The following is a 22915-nucleotide window of genomic DNA, read 5'->3' on the forward strand; positions in this document are numbered from 1 at the left end:
TAGATGAAGAAACTAGAACACAAGGTAAAGCCAAAGAAGGATTTAGGGACGCTGTCGAGGGAGGAGGTTTCCTTGACTGACATGACCATCAGGTGGGGAAAAAACCTCACTCCCGTGGTAACTACCCCCAGCCACGGAGATGGAAATGAGAAGTTATGGCCGGGCGCGGTGGCTCGCGCCTGCAATTCCAGAACTTTGCGTGGCTGAGGCGGGCGGATCACCTGAGGTTGGAAGTTCGAGAACAGCCTGACCAACATGGAGAAACCGCGTCTGCACTTAAAATAGAAACTTAGCCGGACGTGGTGGCGCATGCCTGTAATCCCAGCTATCTGGGACGCCGAGGCGGGAAGAATCGCCTGAACCCGGAAGGCGGAGGCTGCGGTGAGCCGAGATAGCGCCATGGCACTCCAGCCTGGGCACCAAGGGTGAAAACTCTGTCTCAAAAAGAAAAAGCAAAAAAAAAAAAAAAAAAGAAGTCAAAGTGGAAAGAGACAAATCTGCGAACGGAGGATCCAGTCCCCGCTACCGGCCTAAGCCTCGCGTTGCAGTAAGAGAGATGAAGGTCAGCACTGCCGAGGAACCGTCGGGGCCAAGGGTCGACGGAAGGGGCGTGGCTACTGTGGGAGGAACGCAGGCCCCGCCCCCTCCGGGGAAATCACTTCTTTCCGCCGAGGAACTGAGAGCCGCCGGCAGAGTTGCAGGCGGGGCGCCTCGGGCAGGACCTCCCTAGTCAGAAGCGGCCGTAAGCCCGAGCAGCTGGCCAGGGTGAGTGCGCGGAGGGACGGAGGCACATGCGAGGCTCTCGGCCTGTATCCTGGGAAGTGAGGATCCCAGCTCGCGGAGAGATGAAGCTCGCATCGTCGCCTGGGAAACGACGCGACCCGCGGCGGGCGAGGGGGCGGGACTTCCGGAGCAGTTAGCGCGGTGGAAAGTTGTTAGCGGAGGTGGGAGAAGGCGGGACTTCCTGGAGCAAATTCGGGAAGTGCGCCGCTCAGGCCGGTTTACCTGCTTCCTAGGGCCCGCGCCCAGGATGGGCGAGGTGGAGGCCCCGGGCCGTCTGTGGCTCGAGAGCCCCCCAGGGGGAGCGCCTCCAATTTTCCTGCCCTCAGACGGGCAAGCCCTGGTCCTGGGCAGGGGACCCCTGACCCAGGTCACGGACCGGAAGTGCTCCAGAACTCAAGGTGAGCGGGGCCTGAGCACGAGGGGGTGTGGCCTGCTGCAGAAGCGGGAACAATTTAGAGGGACTTGCTTGGCCGCTACGCGGGATTGCGTGGTGCAGCCGGCCCCAAAGTCGGAAGGCGCTCTTCTAGGGAGTACGGGAAGAGAACGTTTGTGCTTGATTTAGAATTAGCGAGATCCTTGCGGGGAGAGGGGATGGAGCCAGTTTCGGGAGGATGTTTACTGCGCGGATGATACTCAGGTCATAGGGAAATCTGGAAACAGACGACGACTCTTGTCAAAATAGATAAATGGTCCCGTGGGGAAAAGTAAATGTCGCTAGGTTGGGATGGACGGTAACAGGCCAAGCCCCAGACTTGCATCTAGCTACATTTTTTGTCAAGGAGGAAACCAGTTGTACAGAGAAAAGTACCTCTCTGTCCTTTGCAAGGACCAGTGTCAGGCAATCCCAGTGCCACTGTCTGGCTACGGCATGTCAAGCAGCCAGTCCCAGGTAGAAATAAACTGCCTCCTACTCCCTCCCGAATGGACGGACGCTGTAGCCTGAGGCATGCCGCACTCCCTAGAAATGAGGGAACCAATCATACAAGGATACAAATCCTGACTTCACCCCTTCAATCCTCAGTGGAGCTGGTCGCAGATCCTGAGACCCGGACAGTGGCAGTGAAACAGGTATCAGTGCCTCTGCAAGGGGCAGTAACGCTTGGGGATGGGATTTGGGGAGGAATTGCAAGCCATCAGTGAAAGGTTACATTAGGAAAATCTTGATTGGGACCTGGTGTGTTGGCTCACGCCTGTAATTTCAGCAGTTTGGGAGGCCCAGGTGGGCGGATCGCTTGAACCCGGGTGAAACCGCTCTCTAAAAAAAATTAGCCAGGGAGCCGGGCGCGGTGGCTCAAGCCTGTAATCCCAGCACTTTGGGAGGCTGAGGCGGGTGGATCACGAGGTCAAGAGAACGAGACCATCCTTGGTCAACATGGTGAAACCCCGTCTCTACTAAAAATACAAAAAATTAGCTGGGCATGGGTGGCGTGTGCCTGTAATCCCAGCTACTCAGGAGGCTGAGGCAGGAGAATTGCCTGAACTCAGGAGGCGGAGGTTGCGGTGAGCCGAGATCGCGCCATTGCACTCCAGCCTGGGTAACAAGAGCGAAACTCCGTCTAAAAAAAAATAAATAAATAAATAAATAAATTAGCCAGGGATGATGGCGCGTCCTTGTCTCGGCTAATCGGGTGGCTGACGCGGTAGGATCCTTTGAGCCCAGTAGGTCAAGGCTGCAGTCAGCGGTGATCACCACGCTGTACTCCAGCCTAGGTGACAGAGCGAGAACCTGTCTCAAAAAGGAAAAGAAAAACGGCTCGGAGAGAAGGGGGCGTGTCCAGTAAAGAAAGAAGTGTTGCTCGTTTTAACGGGGTGGATACCCGTCAAATCCGTTCGAAATTGGACAAGGCGGCCAGGCGCGTTAACTCACGCCTGTAATCCCAGCACTTGGGGAGGCTCAGGCGGGCGCGATCACCTGAGCTCAGGAGTTCGTGACCAGCCTGGCCAACATGGCGAAACCCCGTGTCTCTACTAAAAATACAAAAATTAGCCGGGCGTGGTGGCAGGTGCCTGTAATCCCAGCTACTCGGGTGGCTGACGCAGGTGAATCTTTTCAAACTGGGAGGCAGAGGTTGCAGTGAGCCGAGATTGCACCACTGCACTCCAACCTGGGCGACAAAACAAGACACTTGTCTCCCAAAAAAAAAAAGAAAAAGAAAAAAGAAAAAAAGAAATTGGGCCGGGCTGGAAACCTGTAACCTTTCCAAAGCCCTGATTGGTGCTACGGCGGGAAGAGGTGGGGCTTAAGGGTCTCATTAGTGGTGGGGAAAGGCAGGTCTTTCTGCTGGGTATTTGATTGGAGGAGGCTCCCGGTGGGGGGAGCCAGTCTCAGCTCCTCCCTCTCCCTCTGCAGCTGGGTGTTAACCCCTCAACTGCCGGGACCCAGGAGTTGAAGCCGGGGTTGGAGGGCTCTCTGGGGGTGGGGGACACACTGTATTTGGTCAATGGCCTCCACCCACTGACCCTGCGCTGGGAAGAGACCCGCACACCAGAAGCCCGGCCAGATACTCCACCTGGCACCCCTCCGGTGTCCCAAGAGGAAAAGAGGGATCCTGAGCCACTGAAGAAGCGGATTCGGAAGTCATCCCCCGGCTGGGAGAACTTGGAGAAGTTGCTAGTGTTCACCGCAGTGGGGGTGAAACCCCAGAGCAAGGTGAGGGGCACGCCGGGGCCTGAGGGAGCTGCCACAGACTGGGATTCAGTCCTAGGTTGGTTGTGTGCTGTATCTCAACTTCCTTTTAGCCTTTACTTACTCTTCTCAGAAATGGGCCTAATGACAAACACCGGGGTCATTGGAAGCAGTGGGGAAAAGAATGTATGTCAGCTCCTGCATGACCCACGGTGACCACCCAGGAATCAGCAATGACCATGACCGTCTGAATAGGAGCAATTATGAGTATTTTTTAGGTCGAGAGACTTGAGGTCAAATGCTGTTACTGCCACATTCGGAGTCCCATGTCTCCCATCTCTGTGATGCTGATTCGATAAAAAGCACGTGGCATCGTCCTTGACAGGCAGTTAGCACCCAAAGCTTTGCTCCTATTTTTATTTCCATTATTATAATTTTTTTTTTGGAAGGCGAGGGGGGCCCTGCGAGCTGGAGGACAGGAGGAGAAGATTGGGGGGGATCCCCCCCTTTTTTTTTTTTTTTTTGACACGGAGTCTTGCTTGGTTGCCCAGGCTGGAGTGCAGTAATGTCATCTGGGCACACTGCAGCCTTTGCCTCTGGGGTTCAAGCAGTTCTCCTGCCTGAGCCTCCTAGGTAGGTGGAACAGGCGGCATGCCACCACCGTGCCCGGCTAATTTTTTTATATTTTTAGTAGAGACAGGTTTTCACCGTGTTAGCCAGGATGGTCCTGATCTCCTGACCTCGTGATCCACCAGCCTCAGCCTCCCAAAGTGCTGGGATTACAGGCGTGAGCCACTGCACTCAGCCTATTTTCACTGTTATTAGGCCTCCGGGGTGGAGGCGTCCAGGGGAAAGAGGCGGCTGGGTAAGACCTTAACCCACATTTTTTTTTTTTTTTTTTTTGAGACGGTGTTTCACTCTTGTTACCCAGACTCGAGTGCAATGGCACGATCTCAGCTCACCGCAACCTCCGCCTCCTGGGTTCAGGCAATTCTCCTGCCTCAGCCTCCTGAGTAGCTGGGATTACAGGCACGCGCCACCATGCCCAGCTAGTTTTTTTTGGTATTTTTAGTAGAGACGGGGTTTCACCATGTTGACCAGGGTGGTCTCGATCTCTTGACCTCGTGATCCACCCGCCTCGGCCTCCCAAAGTGCTGGGATTACAGGCTTGAGCCACCGCACCTGGCCAACCCACATTTTAAAGACTGCAATCCTGGGGTCGGGGGCATAGGAAGTAACAGGAGACAGTGAGATTACAATATCTGGCTGCACTCCGCGGCATCATGGATACCTGACATGGAGGTGCTCTGTGACTCAGTTTCCCCATTTGTGAGATGGCAGTGGTAACACCCTGCCTGGCAGGGTTGGTGTGAGTCAGCCTGTGAGTGGGGTGGGGAGGGTCAGAGGTGTCACAGTGCTGCTATTCCTCTTTCCTTGGTGACACCAGGTGGCTGGCTTTGATCTGGATGGGACCCTGATCACCACACGCTCTGGGAAGGTCTTCCCCACTGGCCCCAGTGACTGGAGGTGATAAGAGGCAAAAGAAGGGAGTGAGTGAGGCCTGGAGTCCACCTCTGGCCCCGGGTCAACCCCACCGCTTCCTACCTGCCCTAGGATCTTGTACCCAGAGATTCCTCGTAAGCTCCGGGAGCTGGAAGCTAAAGGCTACAAGGTACACGCAGGCGGTGCCTCCATGGGCACGCGCCCAGGGCCCTGGTGAGCAGGGCACCTGGTGAGACCCTCTGCTCCCCAGCTAGTGATCTTCACCAACCAGATGAGCATCGGGCGTCGGAAGCTGCCAGCCGAGGAGTTCAAGGCCAAGGTGGAGGCTGTGGTGGAGAAGCTGGGGGTTCCTTTCCAGGTATGGCTGGAAGGGAGACTGAGGGGCGATGTGGGAGGACAAGAGATGCAGAGAGAGGGTGTCAGACCCCGGAGTGGGTGGGGTGGAGGCCTCAGGGGTGACGCTGATAGGAACCCATCATCAACTACAAATGCTTTAGCTCTGCTTGTGTGGATGAGGGCTGCATTAGCATCCTGTAGGTGCCTGAGTGGGAGCTGAGGCTGGGGGCCCCTCCCATCCACAGGTGCTGGTGGCCACGCACACAGGCTTGTACCGGAAGCCAGTGACGGGCATGTGGGACCATCTGCAGGAACAGGTGAGCCTCTCAGCCTGCCCAGCCTCCCTCCTCTCCCCCGCACCAGCCCCTCACTTCCAGGTCTCTGGTTCCAGCCTCCTCCCTCCTTCTGTCCTCTCTCGGTCCCGCCTTCTGTTTTTTGCTGTCACATTCTAGGTGTTGGTTTGAGGCCAGTGCGCCTAAATGTTCTAAATCAGAGTAGTGGAGAGAGAAGCTGTTCATCTTTCTTCGTTTGTTGTAAAGTTTAGCACATTCTAGAACTGAAAATACCAGTGACCAGGACAGCCTCGTCCAGGGGAACCCGATGGGCAGACTAGCGTGTGAAACAGCGGGAGGGAAGGAGGTGGAGAAAGCAGGCATCGTTTCAGCCCTGATGGGCAGGGATGGCCTCTGAGGAGGTGACATCTTTGGAAAGGCTTAAGGCAGGGCAAGGAGGGAGCCACATGGACACCTGGGGAAAGTGGTCCCTGTGGGAGTGACAGCAAGTGCAAAGGCCCTGAGGCAGCCCCTAGGCTGGGCTGGTTAGGGACAGAGTGGCCCATGCAGCTGGCCCTGAGCAAGGGACGGGAGAGGACAGGGCCACAGGGAGGGCACTACTTTTGCCCTGAGGGAGGCAGGATCTGAAGCTGGGCAGGCGCCCTCTGGCGGCCGTGTGGGGAACGGGCGGGGACGGAAGCCAGGAGGGAGGGGGCTTCGTGGAGACCAGGAGGGCCGGGAGCAGGGTGGGAAGTGGTAGGACGGTGGGGACACGGAAGGTCAGAAGAGGAGGCCTGATGCGGGGCACGGACCAGGCGGAGCAGCCCTGTCCTGCGGTGGACAGCTGTGGGCAGGGCCTCCTCACTGCCGTCTCCTGTAGGCCAACGAGGGCACGCCCATCGCCATCGCCGACAGCATCTTCGTGGGAGGTAAGGGCCTGGGGGCTGCTCAGGGCGGGCGGGGACCCTCCCTCCCTCCCTCCCTCCCTCCGAGCTGCCTGGTGGAGACGGGGTGTCCTGTGTGTTCCAGACGCGGCCGGACGCCCGGCTAATTGGGCCCCAGGACGAAAGAAGAAAGACTTCTCCTGCGCCGACCGCCTGGTGAGGCCCCTTGCCCCCGCCCCAAGCCCGACCCTGGATGCCAGTGTCTGACGTCTGTCCCCGCCCCCAGTTTGCCCTCAACCTCGGCCTGCCCTTCGCCACGCCTGAGGAGTTCTTCCTGAACTGGCCAGTGGCTGGCTTCGAGCTCCCCGCCTTTGACCCGGTGAGGCCCTGGGGGGGAGGGGGAGGGCTCCCGGGATCAGGACGGAGGGGGTCTCACGCACGTGTCCCACCCCTCGCAGAGAACTGTTGCCCGCTCGGGGCCTCTGTGCCTCCCGGAGTCCAGGGCCCTCCTGAGCTCTAGCCCAGAGGTGGTTGTCGCCGTGGGATTCCCTGGGGGTGAGTGCCCGGCCCGTCCTGGGGATGCGCTGAGCCCCGCCTGGGTCCCAGGCCACCCACCAACCCTGCTTCCCACACAGCCGGGAAGTCCTCCTTCCTCAAGGAGCACCTTGTGTCGGCCGGATACGTCCACGTGAACAGGGTATGTCAGTTCTTTCACCTCTCAGCTTGTTGGGGGCACTTCCCTCCAGCATTGCCTCCCCCCTCAACCCCGTTTGTGATCCCTCGTGCCCCCAGGACACACTGGGTTCCTGGCAGCGCTGTGTGACCGCCTGTGAGATGGCCCTGAAGCAAGGGAAACGGGTTGCCATCGACAACACAAACCCGGACGCCTCAAGCCGCGCCAGGTAGTGGAACTGGGGTGCGCTGTGGCGGGATGTGGGGTGGCCTGGAGTGGGGGGCCTGCACATTTGGCTCCTCCCCCACAGATACGTCCAGTGTGCCCGGGCTGCGGGCGTCCCCTGCCGCTGCTTCCTCTTCACTGCCACTCTAGAGCAGGCGCGCCACAACAACCGGGTGAGCCCGCTTGGCCCAGACACCCCAGCCTGCACCCCCACCCCCCCCTCCCATGACCCCTGGGCCTGCTGTCCCCTTTGTCCCCCCAGTTCCGCGAGATGACAGACTCCTCCCACGCCCCTGTGTCAGACGTGGTCATGTACGGCTACAGGTAGGGTTGGGGCCCGCAGGGTGCAGGGTGTCAGCTGGCCCCATAAGCTGGGCTGTCCCTCACTGTCCTCACCACTGCCAGGAAGCAGTTCGAGGCCCCGACGCTGGCGGAAGGCTTCGCGGCCATCCTGGAGATCCCATTCCGCCTGAGCCTGGAGCCGAGGCTGGAGCGGCTGTATTGCCAGTTCTCCGAGGGCTGACCCCCCAGCTCCCCTCCATAATAAATGCTGTTTCTCTTTGAACTTGGCCGGCCTGTTGCTGGGAGGAGGGTGGTCGCATAGGGGAGGGACCCAGGCCTGGCAGTTTGTCACGTGGATGGAGGCTCTCGGGACATTTTCAGGTAACAACAGTTGGGGCCCCACAGAACAGATTCCCAGCACGGGTACGTTACAGACCGGGATGTGCACATGCCAGGGCAGGGGGCTGTGTGGCCCGCCAGACACAGGTGGTAAAGCCATAGGGCCCAACCCAGGACTAAGTTCAAAACCTGGCATGACCCCCAAGGACAAAACCCCGGCCTCAGGTTCTGTGGCACTGGACTTGAACCCAGGGCCTGGCACCTGCCCTGTGAGCACCTGGGCTGCCAGGCATCAGGCAGAGGGCAGGCAGGTTTTTAAAAGGCTTTATTGGGGAAACATACAGGAGTGGGGACCGTCCTTGAGCCCTCAGGACGCCATCCTCCATGGTGCTGGGCAGCTGAAGTCCCCAGGGGCCCCTGCTCAGAAGCGTGTCACCTAGTGGCAGGGGTACAGTGGGGGCTGCTGGCCACAGGCGCCCAAGCACTGACCCCACCTCCCTGTGGGCAGAGGCCCCGCCTGGGCCTGGACACTGCGCCTCCCCCTCTGCCTGCCCTGCTGCTTCCCCACCGCCACCCCACAGGCCCAAGGGTCCCTCGTGGACAGGGTCACCACTCACCAGTCTCTGCAGGGGCCTCGTCTGTGACTCCTGGAGGGGCCCAGCCCGGGGTAGCCGCTACCCCCCCATCTGTGGGGAGGAATGAGACGGGGGTGAGCACGTGGGAAGAGGGGGAGGAGCCGCGCCGGCCAGGGGCCGCTGCCTCACCCCTCGCTGCTGCTGCTCCTGCTCCAGGTTCCGCTGTAGGACCTGCTGCTGGTTGGCAATGACACGCCGGATGCCATTGACGAAGTTGCCCTGGTCGTGGGGGATGAGGCCGATGAAGATTTTCTTCTCCGAGGAGTACAGAAGCATGAGCACGCGGATCTCACACGACGCTTTGTAGGAAAAGTGCACGCAGCCAGCCTGGCAGGCACATGGCAGGCGTCACCAGGTGGGCACCATGCCGTGGGCTCCATTGGCCAGGTGCTGGCTAACTGCTGTCCTCTCACTCCCCTCACCCCAGAGGTGGGCCCCGTTATGAGGACAGCATGGCCAAGAGGCTCTAGAGGGAGAGGCCCGGGAACCTGCATTTCAGAGCTCCTGGGCAGGCCAGGCTGTCTGGGGCCACCTCACCCAAGCCACACCACCTGAACCACCAGCCATGACTCCAACTCGGGAGCCCCAGGGACTTGCGGCAGCCAGCCTAACACAGGTAAGGGCTGGGATATGTGGAGTCTCACTCTGTCACCCAGGCTGGAGTGTGTGGCAGGATCTCGGCTCACTGCAACCTCTGCCGCCAGGTTCAAGTGATTCTCCTGCCTCAGCCTCCCGAGTAGCTGGGATTACAGGTGCCTGTCACCCTGCCCAGCTAATTTTTTTACTTTTAGCAGAGATGGGGTTTTGCCATGGTGATCAGGCTGGTCTCAAACTCCTGACCTCAAGTGATCCACTCACCTCTGCCTCCCAAAGTGCTGGGATTATAAGCGTGAGCTACCGTGCCCGGCCCGAGGGGAGTCTTGAAAGTTCTTTACTATAAAAGCATCTACACCCAGACCCCCCCAATGCACAAATGGCTTTGTGACCGTCCGACTGAGCCGAAGGTAATTGTAAGGTAGTTTCCGGACAGATGTTACCAGGTATGGCCCAAACAGAAGGTGGACGTTAGCAGGTAAACTCCAACCCTCCCACCTCATAGATGGGAGAAACTGAGTCCAAGAGAGAAGCAGACTCTGCTATGATGACCACCAGACCCTGTGGGGCCTTGCGGGGGACAGACAGCCCTCACCACCTGGCAAGGGGCCTTTGGGATGTGGCACAAGCTGACAGGGCCTGTTTTTCCGTCAGGAAACCTGGAGCGACGAGCGCCTGCCCCTGGGGAGTGGGAGCAACCCTGACAGGGCAGAGGAGGGGCAGCCCCATACAACTGGGATCAGCGCCCCTCTGTCCAGCGGGGTGGGGACAACGCAGAGCCCCCCTGAGCCACCCACCCTCTCCCCAGCCTTCCTGGACATGGCGTTCAGCTCCCACGTCCACGCCCATGAGCGGTCCTGCCTCCCTCTGCCCGGGCCGGGCCCTGCCAGCCTCGGCTGGTGCCACTCACGAAGCCATTGTCCATGATCCGACACAGACTCTTGAGCGTCTCCATGTCCTTGGTGAAGTGGAACTGCACCAGACGCGAGTTCCGGAATAGTGGCACCAGTGTGGTCTGCGAAGAAGCGAGGGGACCCCGGCTCTAGCTTCTGCCACCGTGGCCTCCCCCTCGAAGCTTGCTGGGTCCCCCGGGCTCGGGACCAAACTGAGGCTCCCATGTCTGCCCCTAGCTCAGGAAATGTCATCTCTGCCCCTCACTCCCGCTCCTCAACTAGCCCGACCCTGGAATCCTGGGGAAGCTGCTCTCAGATCTCTTGGCAGCCCTCCAGGTTATGGCCGCCGTGGCCCTGCTCAGTACCTGCGACCCTCAGAGCCGGGCCTGCTGCAGCTCTGCCCCCACTCAGCCAGCCCGGGCCTCCCCCCGCCCCGCCCTGGGGAAGGCCCTCACCAGCAGCTGCTGCGGGATGAGCTGCATGCACAGCTTTCTCGGCCACTGCTCAGTCCTCCTGCAGGACGTGAGGGGACGAGGGTCAGGAGGCCCCGGCTTCCCTGGACGCCGCCTCCGCCCCCAGCCCGGCACTCACAGGATCTCTCCCTGGTTCACGTAGACATGGGACGGCAGCCACCTCTTGGACCGGCTGTTGGGCTCAGGCCTGGGCTTTTGGGGGAGAGGCAAAGAGGAGGCCCTCAGGGCTGGGCGCCCAATGCCTATGTCCCCTCCCAGCCACAGGCCACGAGATCTTGGGGTCCCAGGCCCCCAGGCTGCTGAGGGCTCACCTCCTGCCACTCCATGACGCCACTCCACGCCAGGAACTTATTGTTGACGATCTGCACTGGGCCTGCGTTGACGCCACCAGGTCCCACTGCCTGCGGGAATGGAAGGGGTTGGCAAGAGGGACACAGGCTCCCAGGAAACCTGCCTGTCCTGGGACCCGCCCGCCCTCCAAGCCAGCCCCAGCAAGCTCCCAGGAACAGGCCCTGCCCCTCCCCCGCACACAGCCCCGCAAGGCTCCCAATGCACTGAGATAGGTCCTGGCCCTCAGCTGGATGCCCGCAGCATCTGCCTCAACGGGCAAGACGCAACCAGGACACAACGTCACAGGCCAGGGCCTTCCAGCCTCATGATAACCCAACCCGTGCCGCCAAGACCCACTCTCCGGCCCTTCAGAGCCCCCCACCAGTGGTCACTTTTCTGCGGAGCCCTGGTGGGAACCCGCCCCCTCCTCTGGGCTCCCCTGCAGCTCCTTGCTCCAGCCATCGCATCACACTCCACCCGCAGCAAGTCTGGCTGCACAACCTGGGTGGCCCGACCTAACTCCGTGCTGTCCCCACAGGTGCCGTGCTGGGTTGGCATACCTGCTTGCGGGTGGTGATGACCTGCCGGATGGCGCTGACAAAGCCACTCTGGTCGTAGGGGATGAGGCCCATGAAGATTTTCTTCTTGGACGAGTACAGGAGCATGAGCACACGCACCTCACAGGGGGAGATGTGAGGGAACAGCATGCAGCCTGCCTGTGGGGGCCAAGGGGCAGGACCTGAGGGCACGGCCCGGTGCCACCATGCCGCCACCACCCCAAGACTGCCCCACCTGGAGGGAGCAAAGGGAGCTCATGAGCAGGCAGAGGCCCCCACAGTCAAGGCCTCGGCCACCAGTGTGGGACCCCTGAGAGCCTGTGCAGTGCCCGTCAGCGTCTTCCCCCACCCTGCCGCCGGGCACCCAGGCTGTGGTGAGAACACCCAGAAAGCACCACCTCCCACCCCCTGTGCAGGCGGTGCCCCCCTCCCCCCACCACAGCCTCCTAGCTCTGTGACCTAACACCAGCCACCTCTTGCTTTTCGGAGTCCGCTTCCTCACTGGTAAAATGGGATAATAGTGCATACAATCAGTGCCACATAAAGGCTCAACAAATGAGGTGTTGGTGCCTCTTGGATGGGACGTGGGAGAACGGCCTGACAGATGTGCCTGACCATGGTGCCCAGGTAAAGGGGTGTGCCCGTCCCAGAACCCCACGTCCCCTTCCCACACCAGCCTACCCCTGAAGTGCAGTCCCCAACAGGCTGGAGACCCTAGGCCAGGCGCAAGCCCTGGTCCGCCCAGGCTGTGAGGGCGAAGGCAGGCCCCGGTGGAAGCCACAGCACCTCCAAGCAGCAGCTGAGGCAGGGTCGAGGCAGAATATCCCAAAGGAGAACAGGGACTGGGAAGTCCCCAGAGCTAGGTCCTCTGGGCAGACAACTTGGTTCCAACCCATCCCTGCCTCCTCCCCAGCACCTGCAATTTTCCCCAGCCCGACACCCCCACTTTCCACCCTGTGCAGTACCAGAACCCCAGTCACCTAAACAGCCTCACCAGCTGGGTTTGCCCAGCACTCACTAGGTACTAAAGCCACGGTTTCAGGCACTTTATACAAACTCCCCTCTTCCAGCTATCCTCCAGGTGGCCCCAGGAAGCACAGCTCCTGTTAGCCCCATTTTACAGATGAGAAGGCTGAGCCCCAGAGCACCCCTCTCTCCTGGCTGGCACTTGTGCCCAGCACACACATTTACGAGGTCCCTGACACACACCGTGTGTCCCCGACAGGCTCCTGGGCCCCAGCAAGGCTACCCTCAGCTGGGCACAGATGCAGAAGCCGGACGTCTCCCAGGCTGACTTCATTGACCCGGTGCTCTACTGAGGATGCCTGGGGTCCTAGAGGCCACGAGGGCTACCCTTGACACCAGGGGAGACCCCCCAGCCCCCACCCAGGCTGTGGGTAGAGCACTGCCTCCAGCTGCACTTGTACAAGGGGGCCACCCCCGAACCCCCCGCGCCCGAGCCTGCCCCACTCACAAAGCCGTTGCCCATGATGCGGCAGAGCCCCTTGAGCGAGTCACAGTCTCTGTTGGTGAAGTGGAACTGTGCCAGCTGGGAGTTGCGGAACAGGGGGCCCAGCGTGGTCTGGGGGTGACAGGGGACAGAGCTGGATCAGCTGGGCATGGGGGTACTTGAAGTGGTGGGGGCAGGGCAGGGCGTGTCTCACCAGCAGCTGCTGTGGGATCAACTGCATGATCAGCTTCTGCGGCCACTGGTCGGTCTCCCTGCGGGAAGCAGCGGGTCAGAGAGGGCTGCCCTGATCCCCATGGCCCCGGCCCCGGCCACCGCGCTGGCCGCCCCAGCCTCAGCACTCACAGGTTCTCGCCTTGGTTCACATAGGCTTGACAGGGCAGGGTCCGCTTCAGCTTCGCGGTGGAGTCAGAGTAGGGTCTGCGCTTCTGCATGGGCAGGAGGGACGTCAGCATGCACGGCCGAGATGCCCCACCTTCCCCTCGGGGACAAGACAGGCCCCTGGAGACCAGCCCCAGCCCACAGGGACTCACCTCCTGCCACTCCAGGACGCCGCTCCAGGCCAGCAGCTTGTTGCTGAGCCGGTGCTCGCTCACCGCCAGACCCCCGAGGGTGAGCCCAGGCGAGGAGGGACTGATGGGACCCAGCGCCCCGAAGACCCGAGCACCTTCCTGCAGTGGAGTTGCGGGGTCGGTGGGAAAACTGAGGCAGGGGCCTGCAAGGACAGGCAGTCCCCACACACCCCAGAGGGGCCAGCCCAACATTCAGACCCCCATCCCCTGCTGCACACCCACAGGGCCATGTCTAAACCCTCCGCTCAGTGCTCAGTACCCCAACACCGTGGTCCTCAAGTCCCTTCCCACTGCTCCCTCGGGACCCTTCCTTCCCGGAGCCTGCTGTCACCTTGACACTGGCCGGGCAAATTCCTGAGGCCCCACGTCCAGCCTCTGCCCCAGCTGCGTGCCTAATCCATTCCTCCAGACCCAAGTTAGAAGCCAGCTGGGGGGGGGGGGGACTTTCCCGTGCCCCATGCTGGGCCCAGGGTGTCCTTGCAATCCTGGGAAGCACAAGCTGGCCTGTGCTGTCTGTCCTGCACACGGGCTTGCCCTGTCTTTGCCAGGCTGAAACCCTCCTAAGACTCCTGTCCCCACAAAGTTCCGACTCGTCCCTCCGGCCCAGGCCAGTGCCCACCTCTCAGGTCTTAACAGTCTGAACCGAGGGAGGCAGGGAGGTGGTGAAGAAACACAAAGGAGACCGAACCATCCAGAAGAAAGAATTGAGAAGGAGGAAACAACTGGGAGAAAGCTGGGACACCACCCCCTGGAGGGGGTCCCACAGACCCAAACCGTGCCAAACACCGGAAGGGTCTAGCAATAAAGCCAAGCATAGCCACAAACCCTAATCACAGGGCACGCTCCCACGCTTTTATTTTTTGTTATTTTTTTTTCAGGTGGGAGTGTCGCTCCTATCGCCCAGGCTGGAGAGCAGTGGAGTGACCTCTGCTCACTGCAACCTCCACCTCCTGAGTTCAAGCGACTCTCCCGCTTCAGCATCCCAAGCAGCTGAGATGACAGGTGCTCGAGACCACACCCGGCTAACTTTTTTTTTAGTAGAGATGGGGTTTCACCGTGTTGGCCAGGCTGGTCTCGAACACCTGACCACAAGTCATCCACCTGCCTCGGCCTCCCAAAATGCTGGGATTACAGGCGTGGGTCACTGCGCCTGGCCTTGCTTATCTTCGTTAAAAACCAAAAACATCTCACAGCAAACAAGGGAAAGCTTCGCAAACAGCCTGGTGGCAGGAAACCCATGAGATCTCCCTGTAGTAGGCGCCTCCGGCCAGGGGAAAAAAAATTCGAAGAGTGATTTCTTTTTTTCTTACTACAAACGGGTATTTTCCAAATTTCTATAAAGTACAAGGAGACCTTTCCTTCCAGAATACCAGCAAGCAGAAAAAACTTTAGTCTGTGAACGCTTAAAAAGATGAACCTGAACAAACTTGATCTCCACCCACACAGGTGATTGTGGTTTTTGGGCAATCGTCAAAAGATCAGGAAGAAAACCTGAGTGTCTTGGCGTCACAATGAGTTGTTGCTGGGGCTTCAAGCACCACACCGGACATCCAGCATCTGAGATGAGTTAAAACGCACAGTCCGGCAGGGCACGGTGGCTTAACACCTGTAACCCTAGCACTTTGGGAGGCCAAGGTGGGTGAACCACCTGAGGTTGGGAGTTTGAGACCAGCCTGCCCAGCATGGCAGAACCCAGTCTCTACTAAAAATAGAAAAATTAGCGGAGCCTGGTGGCGCATGCCTGTAATCCCAACTACTCCGGAGGCTGAGGCAGGAGAATCGCTTGACACCGGGCGGTGAAGGTTTCAGACTCCATCTCAAACAAACAAACAACGCACAGCTGGAGATGGCTTTAGAGATGAGGGTATACTTGCAACATAAAAGTTGTTTATGGCGCTGGGACCTGGGATATCTAGACTGGCACACACAAGTCCGCACACACGCGTTTGCTGCCACAAAGCTGGGTAAAAATCAGGCGACCGAACTTAAGAGTCCAAGCCACATACTAAACGTCTGCTTATCTAAGAGGGCGGGTTGACTCAGGACTTCAAAGATGCTGGCATCTGAAGCCCTGGTAAGGAGCAGAAATACTTGCCTAAAACCCAGGAACACCTTCTGCTGCAGGAGCAGCACATTAAGATGGGAGGATCACATTTAAAATCGACGGTTAAGGTGCAACCTAAAGGAAATCTCACATCTCGTGAAGCATGTGCAGAACTGCGCGGGCCTGACACCCCTACTGGCACAGGGAACTCCATCTAATACTTGCACTGAGCTTTAAAGCCTTGAGGGGCACGTCTGAGCACCCAGAAAACACTTCTGAACTAGATGCGAATGCTGCAGGAAGGGGCCAAGGCAGGGAAGGGAAGGGCTACGTTTAAGTTGTGGGAGGTAATCGGAGTCTGGGTATCCATGTTTAAGACCCGGGAAGCCTGTTTAAGACTTCAGTAGGCCTGCCACAGCGCTGTGCCATCCACACCGCAGGGGCAGTGTTATTTAAGAAGTGGGCAGGAGCGCGGGCCCTGGGGAAATCTCACATCGGTGCAACCATGTGCACATTGCAAAGTCGCGATGTGCAGTTTTACCACCCCGGGTAAACCTTACGGTTTCTGAAAAGCATGTGCGTCTTCTGGATCTGGGGAAGGCTATGTAACCCAAAGAACCTGCAAAGCTGAATATTTACGTTTACTGTCTGGGCTCACGGCAGTCCATCAAGACACCCCACATCTGGGCGCCGGCGCACATTCTAGGTGCGCACTCCACGGGCACAGCGCGGGCCCCAGGGAGAACGCCCACGGGTGCGACATCTGGACGCACTGGTACAAAGCGCGGGCCCCTCCCTCGCCGCCGTCCCCAACCCCCGCCCCCATTTCCACGTTCCCTGTCCGGAGAGCGAGCAACTTTCCAACGGGAAAAACAAACGCGCGTGGCGGCCTCCGGTCCGCCGCCCCCCACCCGCGTTCAAATCGGACCACGGAGTCAGCAGTAATTCGAGCCGCCCCGCCCCCGTCCCCGTCCCCTACCCCTCACCCCGGCCAGAACGCGCAACAAAGGGGAGAGCGCGGCGCGAACCACCGGGAGCTCCACGGGGGAACCTGGCCCCGGGCGGGACCACCCTTCGGGCCACAGGGGAGACCCCGGAGCGGAGGGGGCCGCGGACAAAGGCGTGAGCCCGGGGTAGGGACTGGGGGGGGCGGGGCCGTGGAAGGCTCTGGAAAAAGGGCGGGGGGCTCACCATGGGAGGGGCCGAGCGGGCCCGGATCCGCGGAGGCTGCGGGCCTCGGGGGCTGGCCGGCCAGGAGCGCGAGCGGACGGCGCGCACTACCAGGGGCCGCGGAGGGCGGCCGCGACCACCGAGGGGTCCCCCGGCGCCGGAGCGATACGGGGCACGGCGCGGACGGACCATGGCGGGCGCGGACCGAGAGAGCGGGGAGCTGCCGCGGGCCACACGGGGGTCTGCAGGCTCCACCGACTGAGGGGCGCGGGCGCGCGGCTTCGGGGCAGACGGGCTGAGCCGTACCAAGCGCGGGGGACGCGCCGCCGGAGAGGGGTCGCCGCGGCCGAACCACTGCGGCGAGCGGGGGAGCCCGGCGCGTACCAAGCGCGTCCGAGGGGGCGTGGCCGGAGCGTACCAAGGCAGCGCGGGGGAGCGGGGGGCGCGGGCGGGAGCGGAGTGTGGGCTCGGTGGTCCTCTGGGCCGCTCCGGGGCGAGGGAGGGCCTGGGAGGACGGGCGAGCAACTTCAGGGGGCGTGGCGGGAACGGGAGCCCCTACCAAACGCGAGGGCAGGAGAACGAAGGCGACACCATGCTGGCTCCGTGCCGGGGCTCGGGACGCCGGGAGACCTTATCGGGAGCTACGAGACCGTAGAGCCGGGAGACCGCTCCAAAAAACATCAGGGAAGAGGGGAGGACAAGGGAACCCACTAAGAGGGAACCTACTTAGTGGGTAGGTTTTGTGCCCGAGGGGAGGGCTGAAGGTTTGCAGGCGGTGACGTGGCGAGGTGGGCAGGGGACTCCAACTCCCAGCGGCCTCCGCGCGGCCTGGGCGTGGCCAGCGGTTCCGGGAGGCTCCACCCATTAGTCCCGCGCCCAGGCTCCGCCCGCCGCCCATGACGGCGACTCCGAGCTTCTCGCCACGCACGTCGCTCCCCGGCCTTGTGTGGATTCGCTCATTCGCTCTGCTAAAATGAAATGACCGTGCAGCCGCTTACTAGTGGTTGTGTAAGATTTGCCCCTCGACGTCCTGTTTCTTAAACGTGGCTAATATCTAACCCTAGGGTGCCTATGGGTATCAAATGCTTGGCGGAGTCACTACTCAAATAATAGCTTTTCTTAAAAAAAAAAAAAAAAAAAAACATGCTATAAGTACCGTGTCCGGTTCTGTGCTCGGCGATGAGTATATACGGCGACGACCCAATCAGACCAGGTTCCTCAGAGCCCACGGTCCACTGGGGAGAGACATAAGCACACATCCACAGGGCGATGGGATGTGCCCACAGGGAGGTAAAGTTAGCAAGAGAAGTCAAGAAAGCGACCTGTGAGCAGCCTGCCCCTCCAGATGACCGGAAAAGTGTGCCAAGAGGAGGGAACAGCAAAGACACAAATCCTGAAAGTCGAAGGAATAAAAGGAAGCCAGTGTGGCTGGAACCGAGTGAAGGTAGAGGAGAAATAGACAAGGCTGTATGAAAAGGTTATGGGGGGAATGCCTACTTCTGTTTAGGATGTTGACCAAACAATGTAGGTAGATACCGATACCGGAGCCTGGAGACAAATTTGGGAGTCATCAGTGTTTGATGAGATCACAAAGAGACTGAGACACGTCCCTTCACGACATGAGAAGTAATGAGCAAAGGAGACAGGAGTGGCCAGGGAAACGGCAGAAGATCCCTTTTGCCCGTCGCTGTCTCCCTGCCCCACAAAGCCCCCTGCCCAGGGGCTTCCCAGGGCTGACTGGAGCCCAGCCCCAAAGCCAACCTGGATTGTGGGCGAACACAGTCGGAGATCCTGGACACAAACTGCAAGTTAGCTATCAACAAGTACCTCTAGTGCCCTGTCAATCACCCATGTGAGGACAACCTGGAAGCAGGACGGAGAAAAAACAAAGAGCTTCCTTAATCTCCTGGAATCCTCGTTTCTTCCCTTCTTGTTGGTCCAGATCAAGATCTGTGTGGCCGGGCGCGGTGGCTCAAGCCTGTAATCCCAGCACTTTGGGAGGCCGAGGCGGGTGGATCACGAGGTCGAGAGATCGAGACCATCCTGGTCAACATGGTGAAACCCCGTCTCTACTAAAAATACAAAAAAATTAGCTGGGCATGGTGGCGCGTGCCTGTAATCCCAGCTACTCAGGAGGCTGAGGCAGGAGAATTGCTTGAACCCGGGAGGCGGAGGTTGCGGTGAGCCGAGATCGGGCCATTGCACTCCAGCCTGGGTAACAAGAGCGAAACTCCGTCTCAAAAAAAAAAAATCTGTGGCCTGGGTGACACCATCTAATTCTTGCTGTCTTCTCCCACTAATCAAAACCATCCATTGGCTTCCCAGTACCCTTAGCATTAAATCCAAACTTGGTGGCCCCTGCTGCTACCCCGCAAAAAAAGCTCTTTCCCATCCTTCCTGTTCTCTACCTAGTTAATGCCTTCCCATCCCTCAAAACCCATCAGGACACACGCGAGTTTGAATGCCCTGGATTGCATAAGCATGGAAGTATACCAGGGTGTACTCCAGAGTGAGCAAAATGGGAACCCATGTCAGAAAGTGAAATAAAAATGTAGGCTGAAGGCCGGGCGCGGTGGCTAACGCCTGTAATCCCAGCACTTTGGGAGGTCGAGGCGGGTGGATCACAAGGTCAAGAGATCGAGACCATCCTGGTCAACATGGTGAAACCCCATCTCTACTAAAAATACAAAAAAAAATTAGCTGGGCATGGTGGTGCGTGCCTGTAGTCCCAGCTACTCAGGAGGCTGAGGCAGGAGAATTGCCTGAACCCAGGAGGCGGAGGTTGCAGTGAGCCGAGATTGCTTCATTGCACTCCAGCCTCGGTAACAAGAGCGAAACTCCGTATTCAAAAAAAAAAAAAAATAAATAAAGAAAAATGTAGGCTGAAATTCGCTGAAATCCTATCAGTAATACTGCAACAAAACTCTCCGAAACCATCTCACTTACCCAGTCGACCAACTTGAAAGACACTTTCCTTTTCATCTGTGAAACCCGCTGCTGGGGCTAGCAAGCTATTATGACTAAGCAATTCCACTTCCGTCTCTCAAGCTGCTTGCTTCCTGAAAGGAGGCTGTTTGATCCTAACTTGTGTACGCCAGAAGTTCTTAATAGTTTATTATCAAACTAATGAAATTAATGCAAGACAGTTGTTTATATACAAACCAGGTGGCTTGCATTAGAAAGATTAAAAGTGAGTTGGTTGTTAAAAGCAAAACATGCTGGGTGTAGTGGCTCACACCTGTAAATCCCCCACTTTGGGAAGCCAAGGAGGACAGATCACTTGAGGTCAGCAGTTCAAGACCAGTCTGGCCAATATGGAGAAACACCATCTCAAACACGAAAATTAGCGGGCATGGTGGCATATGCCTGTAGTTCCAGCTACTTGGGAGGCTGAGGCAGGAGAATCACGTGAACCCGGGCGGGGTGGGGAGGACACAGAGTTACAGTGAGCTGACATCTTGCCACTGCACTCCAGCCTGGGCAAGAGAGCAAGTTGACTCCATCTCTTTAAAAAAAAAAAAAAAAAAAAAAAATGCTGCCAAGTTAGGTACATGGAAAGCAACTGTAAATTATTTAATAAAAATGCTCATAAGAACCTAGGAAGACTTAGCCCTCAGTGTTTCATAAATGTCTTTAGGTTCTCTAGCCACTTAAAAAACAAAAAACAGGCCGGGCACGGTGGCTCAAGCCTGTAATCCCAGCACTTTGGGAGGCCGAGGCAGGTGGATCACGAGGTCAAGAGTCCGAGACCATCCTGGTCAACATGGTGAAACCCCGTCTCTACTAAAAATACAAAAAATTAGCTGGGCATGGTGGCACGTGCCTGTAATCCCAGCTACTCGGGAGGCTGAGGCAGGAGAATTGCCTGAACCCAGGAGGCGGAGGTTGCGGTGAGCCAAGATCGTGCCATTGCACTCCAGCCTGGGTAACAAGAGCGAAACTCCATCTCAAAAAAAAAAAAAAGAAATGACTCACTGTGGCTTGTGGATGTAGTTTATACAAGAATGTGATGTTCTACTGGGTGCAGTGGCTCATGCCTGTAATCGCAACACATTGGAAGGCCAAGGTGGGAGGATTGCTTGAGCCTGGGAAATTGAGACCAGCCTGGGCAACATAGCGAGACTCCCACCTCTACACAAATAACACTAATTGGCTAGTCATGGCGGCATGCACCTCTGGTCCCAGCTACTCAGGAGGCTGAGGTGGTAGGATATCTTGAGCCCAGGAGATTCAGGCTGCAGTGAGCCGTGTTCACACCACTGCACTTCAGCCCAAGTGACAAAGCAAGACCCTGTGTCAAAAAAAAAAGCCAGGCGCTGTGGCTCACACCTGTATGTAATCCCAGCACTTTGGGAGACCAAGGAAGGTGGATCACGAGGTCAGGAGTTCAAGACCAGCTTGACCGACATGGAGAAACCTTGCCTCTACTAAAAATACAACATTAGGTGGGAGTGGTGGCGCACGCCAGTAATCCCAGCTACTCAGGAGGTTGAGGCAGGAGAATTGATTGAACCCGGGAGGAGGAGGTTGCAGTGAGCCCAGATCGCTCCACTGCACTCCAGCCTGGGAGACAGAGCAAGACTCGGTCTCAAAAAAAAAAAAAGTGATGTTGTGTGTTGTTAATTGGTGGACCAATACTGAAAGGGTCTTGGTCCTACGTATAAGAAATGTCTGTTTAAGCCGGGCGCGGTGGCTCAAGCCTGTAATCCCAGCACTTTGGGAGGCTGAGGCGGGCGGATCACGAGGTCTCATCCTGGTCAACATGGTGAAACCCCCTCTCTACTAAAAATACAAAAAAATTAGCTGAGCATGGTGGCGCGTGCCTGTAATCCCAGCTACTCAGGAGGCTGAGGCAGGAGAATTGCCTGAACCCAGGAGGCGGAGGTTGCGGTGAGCCGAGATCACGCCATTGCACTCTAGCCTGGGTAACAAGAGCGAAACTCCGTCTCAAAAAAAAAAAAAAAAAAAAAAAAAAAAAGTCTGTTTAAATGTTCTTGGTTAAAAATAAGATGTTTAAAGTGTTCAGGTGGTCATTAGTGCTATTTGCCATGTATTTCTAGCTCCCCACTTGACCAGCATTTTGACCCCATTTGGCTGAGTGGGGCCACGTGATTAATTTTGGCCAGTAAGTTGTGAAGCCATGTGATTAATTCTGGCCAAGGAGACAGGAGCAGAAGTGACACATGTGCATTCAGGCTAGATCACTTAATTGCTAGTCAGAGACCAGACTTCTCTGTGCCTTTACTACGTCAACTGACAACCTTCATGATCTTGCTGCACAGAATTCAAGGTGACACTCAATACAGCACGAGTGAGAAAACCCACCTTTGCTGTTTAAAGCCACTGCAATTTTGGGGTTTGTTACTACACCATAATCCAGCCTTTCCTGATATACGCTCCCCCCCGCCAAATAATCCCAGTTTAACCAACATTTCTTTTTTCTTTTTTATAACAGAGATACGGTTTCACCATATTGGTCAGGCTGGTCTCGAACGCCAAACCCCTAGTGATCCGCCCCCCTTGGCCTCCCAAAGTGCTGGGATTACAGGCATGAGCCACCGCACCCGGCCCTCAACCAACAATTCTTAAACCAATCAACTACCAGTCTCAGTTTCCTAGAACATACTGGCAGTACATATAGGTTGGATGACATAGGCAAAGACATAACAACATGGACAAATAAAATGTTTTGTACTGGCTGGGCATGGTGGCTCATGCCTGTAATCTTAGCACTTTGGGTGACTGAGGCAGGTGGATCACCTGTGGTCAGGAGTTTGAGACTATCCTGGCCAAAATGGAGAAACCCTGTCTCTACTAAAAATGCAAAAATTAGCCAGCATGGTAGTAGGCACCTGCAACCCCAGCTATTCAGGAGGCTCAGGCAGTAGAATTGCTTGAACCCAGGAGGAGGCAGACGTTGTAGTGAGCTGAAATCACACCACTGCACTGCAGTCGGGGCAAAAGAGTGAGAGTCTGTCTCAAAAAACAGTAATAGGCTGGGCACCATGGCTCACACCTGTAATCACAGCACCTTGGGAGGCTGAGGTGGGCAAATCAGAAGGGCAGGAGTTCAAGACCAGCCTGGCCAACACGGTGAAACTCCGTCTCAGCTAAAAATACAAAAAATTAGCTGGGTGTGGTGGTGCGCACCTGTAATCCTAGCTACTTGGGAGGCTTAGGCAGGAGAATCACTTGAATCCAGGAGGTGGAGGTTGCAGTGAGCTGAGATCGCGCCACTGCACTACAGCCTGGGCGA

At 57.8% G+C, this 22915-nt stretch overlaps 2 protein-coding genes across 6 annotated transcripts; one reads left to right on the forward strand and one right to left on the reverse strand.

Moving 5' to 3' along the window:
• The first annotated feature begins 359 nt into the window (after window positions 1-359).
• Window positions 360-7867, forward strand: PNKP (polynucleotide kinase 3'-phosphatase). 3 transcript variants are annotated; one of them, XM_010351100.3, is made up of 17 exons: window positions 360-765; window positions 1017-1181; window positions 1805-1851; window positions 3134-3433; window positions 4857-4936; window positions 5024-5081; window positions 5163-5270; window positions 5494-5565; window positions 6401-6449; window positions 6550-6620; window positions 6691-6783; window positions 6863-6959; window positions 7040-7101; window positions 7197-7306; window positions 7388-7475; window positions 7565-7626; window positions 7708-7867. In XM_010351100.3, the coding sequence occupies exons 2-17, from the start codon at window positions 1031-1033 to the stop codon at window positions 7823-7825; spliced, it is 1566 nt and encodes a 521-aa protein (XP_010349402.1). In that variant the 5' UTR covers window positions 360-765; window positions 1017-1030; the 3' UTR covers window positions 7826-7867. The 3 variants fall into 3 exon arrangements, with proteins under 3 accessions (XP_010349402.1, XP_074242158.1, XP_010349403.1); XM_074386057.1 differs by lacking the exon at window positions 360-765 and having other exon boundaries at window positions 805-1181; XM_010351101.3 differs by lacking the exons at window positions 360-765; window positions 3134-3433 and having other exon boundaries at window positions 805-1181.
• A 364-nt stretch (window positions 7868-8231) lies between these two features.
• Window positions 8232-19656, reverse strand: PTOV1 (PTOV1 extended AT-hook containing adaptor protein). 3 transcript variants are annotated; one of them, XR_012513795.1, is made up of 13 exons: window positions 19606-19656; window positions 13407-13544; window positions 13219-13301; window positions 13070-13127; window positions 12880-12987; window positions 11409-11564; window positions 10830-10919; window positions 10637-10710; window positions 10501-10558; window positions 10063-10167; window positions 8688-8885; window positions 8541-8609; window positions 8232-8359 (listed from the first exon to the last, which is right to left on the reverse strand). XR_012513795.1 is itself a non-coding variant. In XM_074386058.1 (12 exons), exons 1-12 carry the CDS (start codon window positions 16849-16851, stop codon window positions 8598-8600), a joined length of 1251 nt encoding a protein of 416 aa, XP_074242159.1. In that variant the 5' UTR covers window positions 16852-17068; the 3' UTR covers window positions 8232-8597. The 3 variants fall into 3 exon arrangements, 1 of the variants encoding a protein (XP_074242159.1); XR_012513794.1 differs by lacking the exon at window positions 19606-19656 and adding an exon at window positions 16681-17068; XM_074386058.1 differs by lacking the exon at window positions 19606-19656 and adding an exon at window positions 16681-17068 and having other exon boundaries at window positions 8232-8609.
• Window positions 19657-22915: the final 3259 nt, after the last annotated feature.

Source organism: Saimiri boliviensis, chromosome 14 (genome assembly GCF_048565385.1).
Source record: "Saimiri boliviensis isolate mSaiBol1 chromosome 14, mSaiBol1.pri, whole genome shotgun sequence".
NCBI classification, from domain to species: domain Eukaryota; kingdom Metazoa; phylum Chordata; class Mammalia; order Primates; family Cebidae; genus Saimiri; species Saimiri boliviensis.